The following is a 7,041-nucleotide window of genomic DNA, read 5'->3' as shown; positions in this document are numbered from 1 at the left end:
GTGGGGCCGGCGTCGCGCTGCGGGCTCCGGCTCACCGTTGTGCGGTGGGAGCGTAAGGTGCGCGCCGTTAGCGGCGGCCCTGCGGCCTGGGGGCGGCGCGGGGCTGAGGCGAAGCGGCGCTCTGAGGCTCCGGGCGGCTTCCCACGGGCTGCGCGGGCGTCGTTCGTTGTGCTCTCACGTCAAGGTGTTTTGAGGTGATGTACGTCAGTGATCGGCAGTGCTCGGAATTCTTCCCAACGCTAAGGAAAACAAACAAACAAACAAAAACCCCCAAAGAGCAGCGCCCCTCGCTGTCGTCAGATGGGGGGGCTGATTTCAAGGATGATCCGGTTATTTAATTGAAATCGTTTTGTTTCGCTTTAAGCTTTTGTTGGATTCGGCTGTGAACGGGGCAGCCTCGAGCACAGCAAGCATCCTGAGAATGCACGCTGTAGGAAGATGATGGCTTACATAACGCTTCTTAGGTGCTCTGCTTTTCCTGTTCTGCCCCATGCCCTCCTTCCTTCCAGCACCGCTGAGTTCAGGGTTTGGGTTCTGCTGTGCTTTTGTTGTTGTATTGCTTTGTTTTTGCCTTTTGGTTTGTTTTGCAAAAGACAGTTGACTTTATTTTGTGACTGTTAGGTTGTTTCCCCCCCTTTCCCCCCCCCCCCCCTTCTGTTGTGTATTAAACAGCTCTGTTCACCTAAATGTAACTCACTAAGGTTACATTGCCTTTGGTGTTTGCTTACCCCACCGGTGTGCCTTGCACCTACCCACCTTAGTCGTGCTGCTGCTACTTGTATCCTGGCAGCTGCCTGGATTTCAGAGGGCTCATCTGTCCGTTAAAGCAAGGCTGGTGTGTCTAGGGGTCCAGCCATCCCAAATTCTGTCATTCTTCCTGCCTCTCTCAAATGGATGGCAAATCCCTTTAATATCACTTCCACCTCCACACCTCTTATTCTTTCAGTTGCAGTTAAATAATTGCAGCCATCACAGAATTTCAAGTGCAAAGCTGTGTTAGGCTAAAGGATAACATCTACTGCTGTTTTTTTGCTCAATAGGTGAGTTGGTAGATCATACTGTGGATTCTTAGTGATGTATTCTAAACCATCACTAGTAAGTCTTATTTCTAGAATATATGTGTATCTGACTTCCTTAATGTGGTGCTGCTGTTTGCACGTGTCGCTGCTGGAGCTGTGTTGTGCTCTGGAGCTATGTTTAGTGGAGCACAAGCCTCGTGCTGTGCTATTTCTGTGGAACCCACGCTTTGTGTCTCAGGGTATGCACATATGAGAGAGAGAATCGGTCTGTCATTTCTGGAAGTAAAAGTAACTGATTCCCCACAGGTCCTCGTGGTGGAGATTCTTTCTCACCTTGTCTGTGGAAGATGCTGAGGAGGTGGCAAGATTCATGTCTAAGCCTCAGGAATGGGCTCAAGGTCTCAATTAGAGCAGAGTGAGAGCTGTGTGAGAGAAGGCAGTGAGATGTCTGTTAGTTCTTTTGTGTTTGTTTTATTTTTGTAGGCAGGGACTTTGGTATATATATCTTGGCTAAGGGTTTGCCCCTTAAGTTGCCCATAAGCTCTCCTTTTACAGTTAACAGCTCAGATCTCTGAAGTACTAATGGATGTACATGGTTGAAAATGAGTAGTTCTCATCTTGGACTCTGTAGTTAAGGTACATCTAGACAGGCTTGAATCATGTCATAATCTACAGGTTCCACCTTCACATTTTCATCTCACTGAAGTTTGATATTGTTGTACTGTATTTCATACTGATATTCCAATTTGTATTTCAGAGTCGCTGCCGTCTGTGATAAAACCAGAACTTACCCAGGGATGGAGCTGGCTCACAGTTTGTTGCTGAATGAGGAAGCATTAGCACAGATCACAGAGGCGAAGAGGCCGGTCTTTATCTTTGAGTGGTTAAGATTTTTGGATAAAGTGCTGGTTGCTGCTAACAAGGTCAATTGCTTTTTCCTCTTTCTGAAACATGTATTAATTTTATGCTTGAGACAGTAGGTAACATCCAAGTCATAACTGTGTAATTCTAGATTCAGCTATTATAGTTTGTAAGTATTGAATTGTAGGTACTCAATTGGGCTCTTTGTAAAAAGCCATTTAGTTTGGTTTCTGTTTTTGTTTGGAAAGCAAAACCTGCCTTTCCATTCTAAGGATTCTTGACAGTAAAGAGGATTAAAATGTTCTCTGTGCAAGTAATACTGCAATTTTAGTGAGTCATGTAAAAGAAGATAAAAATTACATAGAGCAACAGCTAATTCTGATCATTTATCACCCATCTCCCCAATTACTTGAGTGTATCTCATACCTCTGTGAGGCAAGCAATTTGTCAAATTATGTAGGAGTAGTGTGAGGTTTGCTTCAATCTCTTGTAGTTGTTACCAGGTGTCATAGGAAACAAGCTTTATTAATTTCATTAATTTTTGTTTCATTAACAGACAGATGTCAAGGAGAAACAGAAGAAACTGGTAGAACAGCTGACAGGACTCATCAGCAGTTCCCCAGGGCCGCCAACACGAAAACTACTTGCGAAAAACCTTGCTGCTCTCTACAGCATTGGAGACACATTCACAGTCTTTCAGACTCTTGACAAGTGTAATGACATCATCAAGAGCAAAGATGATACCGCAGCCTACCTGCCCACAAAACTGTACGTTTGGTATTAGTTGGGAAAAGGGGATGATTTTAAAGCAAAGCAGTCCTGTATATTGCAGAAATATCTGCCTGTATATGTGCGTGTTAAGTTAAATTTTGTCGAACTTACATTTTGCATGAGTAGTTAGAGTCTGTGCATGCTTGATTTAGAAGGAAGAAAGGAATACATTTGAATTTGGATCTAAATGTAGTAAATACACTTTTGTCTGAAAGTTGGATGCTTTCCCCTAGGAAAAGGAGTATGTAATGTTTCTTTACTTTCTTATGTCATAGGGAGGATAAGCAGTAGTTGAAATACTGCAGTAGAGAAGTTCTATTATTGGTAATTGGGTCCAGGTACCCAATTTACAGTGGAACCTGCCAGGATTGTCAAGTGGAAGTGGGAACGTTATTTATTGCTGAGGGAACTGTAACCAAATGAAGAAGTTTGTGTTGTTTTTGTTTTTTTGTTTTTCCTCGCCTCCTCAACCACTGCCAATTTATATTCCCCTGTTATAATGTAGCTTAAACCTCTCAAGGAGAATCTGTATACTTGGATGTGTCTGTGAGTGTGTCTGTGATCCTGTTTATCTTTGTAAGTAGGAGCAGTCTTATTTGTAGCAATCAATTAATACCACACAGCATTTACTGAAACTTCTTCAGTGCTCTCCCATGGTACGTGTGGGAGCATATCAAATATCTTGGCAGTGTCCGGCAGTCCCCAGTTCAGGCTGCCTTCAGATGTTATTGTTACCATTACGATAACATCTGAAGTCACCTTTGGGGCTGATACTGTCCTCCTTTTACCTGAAATTGTTGCAACTCTGTGGGAAACTTGCTGTTGTGTAGAAGAGCAGGGCAGGAGGCACACTAGTTAAGCAGCGGGCTGTAGGAATCTTGTACAATCAATGATGACTAAAACATCCATTTATACTTCAGTTTTTCTCTTCATTTATAAGATCCAGAAAATGAATATGCCTATGAATCCCTCTTTTTTTTTTTTTTTTTTTTTAGGGCTGCTGTGGCGTGTGTTGGGGCGTTTTATGAGAAGATGGGCAGAATGCTGGGTAGTGCTTTTCCAGAGACAGTGAATAATCTTTTAAAATCTCTGAAAAGTGCAGAGGTGAGTTTTGCAGCATTTTCCATGTATGGTCTTGATTCCATTTAAAATGACACTCTGTCCTTCCAAAGGGGTTTGCTAAAATGCCTTCCGTGTAGAAGAATGCAAATTACTTATCCCATGTTAAACCACGTGCATGTATTTGTTCTGCAGAGGGAGTTTAGAGTTTTGTCATATTAATGTTAGTGTAGTTGCTTTATTGTGGCATCAGCAATTAAAACTGAAAAAGGGTTGTAGGAACCATTTGAAATGCTGCATTAGGTTTCCACTTGGGTACCCTGAGTAAATGCTTATGTTTTGTAACAGAAATATACTGCTTGTGGGCAGGATACACTGTAAGAAGAACATCATATTGAGGGAATGTGCTGTGGGTTGTCAGTGGGTCTAACAAAACTGAAATAGCTCTTTTTCTTTTGAAATAAATGACAAATTGGAACAAGTGCTGACTGCGTAGATCTTGACTCCTCCTCCTGCACACATACTTACTCTCTGTGAGTAATGAACATTTATAATCCCACTGCTGGATTTAAAGTGGGGACTTCTATCAGCATTGAGTGTAACAATGGCTCTGCTTTCTGCCCTAAGAGTGCTTGTTTTCAGCAATACCTGTCAGTGGGTATGGCACAAAATGTGGGCTTCATGTTGACTCATATATTCTTTTTAGCTGCTTCTATTTAGTTTTTGTTTCTTTAACCCAAGGCTGCAGCAGACGGGGAAGGACAGCAGCAACTTTTGCCATTTATTGAACTGTGGGCACTCTTTTTAATTTATTTGATAATAGATGCAGTCTTACTAAAACCAATTCTAATGTTTACTGCCATCTACAACCAGACAGATAGAGACTGTGTGTGACTTCAGTGAACTATTATCCATTTTCACAAATATATATGTGCACTGAAACGAAAATGCAGAGGTGTGTACCTGGTACTTGGATATAAGCATTGTGTCTGCATTTCTGCATGAAAACCTCTTTATTTGTGCAGTCTCAGGGCCGCAGTGAAATCCTGATGAGTTTACAGAAGGTCTTAAATGGACTTGGAGGAGCAGCAGCTTCTTGTCACCGTGATATTTACAAGAACGCCCGGTCTCTGTTGACAGACAGATCTATGGCTGTACGATGTGCAGTGGCCAAGGTGGGTGTGTTTCTCCACAGATTTAGAAAGTCTTTGTTCTGTGATTGTGAAGTGCCTGCTTTTAAGCTTTCACCTGTTGCTTACAATGGGAAACTTGATTATTATTTGGGGAAGGTATGTCCTTGCTAGTTCAGATCAAAGGCTCAAATGTTTGACTTGCTACTTTGCATATGCTGAGGTACAATAGTATTGACTTCCTCACTTCATAAACAAATAATGAGATGCAGTAAATTAACTGTGGGTCTCAGCGGGAGTTTTAAGTAACAGGGTTCTTTTGTTGCATTTTTCTTATACTTTTTATTTATGTATTAACCTGTTCCTCAATTCTTTTGATAGCTCATTCTTACGTAATTTTTATAGAGTAGGGAGAAACTGAACTTCATATTAGAACGTTTGCTGAATAAATCTGACAATTGCATTGAAACTTAGTAGGCAAGAATAGTCTCCACTGGTTCTCAGCAAGTTTATTTTCAATGTCTTTTTTCCTCTTCAGTGTCTGTTGGAATTACAAAATGAAGCAGTGTTTATGTGGACAGCTGAGCTGGAGAATGTTGCAACGCTTTGCTTTAAAGCTCTGGAAAATTCAAACTATGGTGTGCGGGTTGCAGTGTCAAAGCTTTTGGGAACTGTCATGGCCACAGCACTGATACCGAAACAAGCAACAGGTACAATCCTCTGGACTTACCTTCCAAACAAATTACATCTTCCATACTGTGTTACATGATATGATGTTTTGCTCCAATACATGAACACCTGTAGTTGATTTGTTGTTGTTATTTTTGTTTTGTTTTGTTTTTTTAAAACTCCAAGTTTAAAAAGAGGTGAAGCTCTCTCATTCCCTCTTGTAGTCATACAAAGAAAGAGGAAATGGTCAAAAATCATTTGGGGAAAATAACTTATTTTGTAAGCACAAAATAAAGCCATTAACTGGAATGTTGGCTGGATTTATGCATCAAGACAACTCTGAATTGATCATTCTGATTTTCAGGATAATTACTTGTGTTGCTTGGAACTTTAGAATTAAATGGTTGCTTTTCTCTTGGCAAAAGTGATGCGACAGAACGTGAAGAGGGCTACTCTTGAGGAGGTCTTGGAACTCATGGCCACGGGATTTCTGCGAGGAGGGTCTGGTTTCCTGAAGAGTGGTGGAGAGATGCTGAAAGTAGGAGGATCTGTCAATAGGGAAGTGAGAGTTGGTGTTACTCAGGTTTGTGATAATTTGTAGTGTTTTTGTTTTTTTTTTTTCCTGTCAAATTAAGTGACATTTGTAACACTTTTAGGAGGAAAATATTTACTTCTGGTCTTTATTTGCTTACGGTAACTTGCAAGGCTAATTTGATTCACCTGTTTGGTGAAAAGTATGGGCAGTGTCATTCACCTGAGTTATATTTTATTACTGGTGTACTGTAACCATAGATTAAAATATGTGCTAGAGAAGGCTTATTTGATCAGGGTGTCTTGGGTGGGGCTAAAAAAGTTGTGAGAAATTAGTATCCTATCATGCTTCAGCCCTTTTGTGTGCTGGTTTTCTGAGGTTGCTGAGTAGTTTGCAGCCCTAGCTTATTAAACTGTGTTTCATTTCTCCATATGTCTTCCTTGAATGGATGAAATCTTGTGAATATGGAAGCACCATTTGTCTATTAGAGAAAGATAGCAGTGGCATATCTTCAAATTCAGGCCTTCCCACTCAGGCATATTTTTGCTGCAGACACTTGTTTGAAGGCAGATTTTTTTATCTAAGGGTATTTTTTGAAATAAATCCTGTTTGTTTTTCCTTTTTTCCCCAGTTGTTTTCCGGTTCATTTGGTAAAATTATGGTCTTCAACATGAACTAGAACATGTTTGTGTTGCTGATATTTATGTTGTTGTTGTAGATTGTTTTTTTAATTATTTATTTTCTATGAGAATAGATGTAGCTAGAACAGTGGGCAGGATGTCACTGTCATAAAATGAGTATTTTGCACTTCACCCTGCATGTAGCAGTAATAGAGAGCTACCCTTGGTGCTGGAAACAGTTCAGCAGTGACAGATACTGTCTAAATTCATCTTGTCTAGCATGCTCAAGTTTGCTTACAACTAACTGTTACTGCTGCTGCCGTGCAGTATGCATGGGTATTACTCTGCAATGACCAAATAGTCTTTTCTTACTATTTTAA

The 7,041-nt window shown here is 40.8% G+C and overlaps 1 protein-coding gene across 5 annotated transcripts in view; it reads left to right on the top strand.

Annotated features, from left to right (window-relative positions):
• The window catches only part of HEATR5B (HEAT repeat containing 5B), a 48,595-nt gene that overhangs the window by 257 nt on the left and 41,297 nt on the right, over positions 1-7,041 (top strand). For 2 of the 5 annotated variants that reach the window (XM_072331646.1, XM_072331647.1), the window contains exons 2-7: positions 1,777-1,942; positions 2,437-2,648; positions 3,647-3,755; positions 4,736-4,885; positions 5,379-5,550; positions 5,935-6,092. In XM_072331646.1, the coding sequence (XP_072187747.1) occupies positions 1,817-1,942; positions 2,437-2,648; positions 3,647-3,755; positions 4,736-4,885; positions 5,379-5,550; positions 5,935-6,092 (927 nt within the window). In that variant the 5' untranslated portion in view covers positions 1,777-1,816. Of the gene's footprint in view, positions 1-37; positions 58-174; positions 195-1,020; positions 1,041-1,776; positions 1,943-2,436; positions 2,649-3,646; positions 3,756-4,735; positions 4,886-5,378; positions 5,551-5,934; positions 6,093-7,041 lie in introns of those variants that run through there. The other 3 variants (XM_072331649.1, XM_072331648.1, XM_072331650.1) reach the window with 3 other exon arrangements.

This window comes from Excalfactoria chinensis, chromosome 3, assembly GCF_039878825.1.
Source record: "Excalfactoria chinensis isolate bCotChi1 chromosome 3, bCotChi1.hap2, whole genome shotgun sequence".
In the NCBI taxonomy this organism is placed as follows: domain Eukaryota; kingdom Metazoa; phylum Chordata; class Aves; order Galliformes; family Phasianidae; genus Excalfactoria; species Excalfactoria chinensis.
Note: the sequence above shows the minus strand (reverse complement) of the source record. Positions and strands in the feature narration are given on the sequence as shown.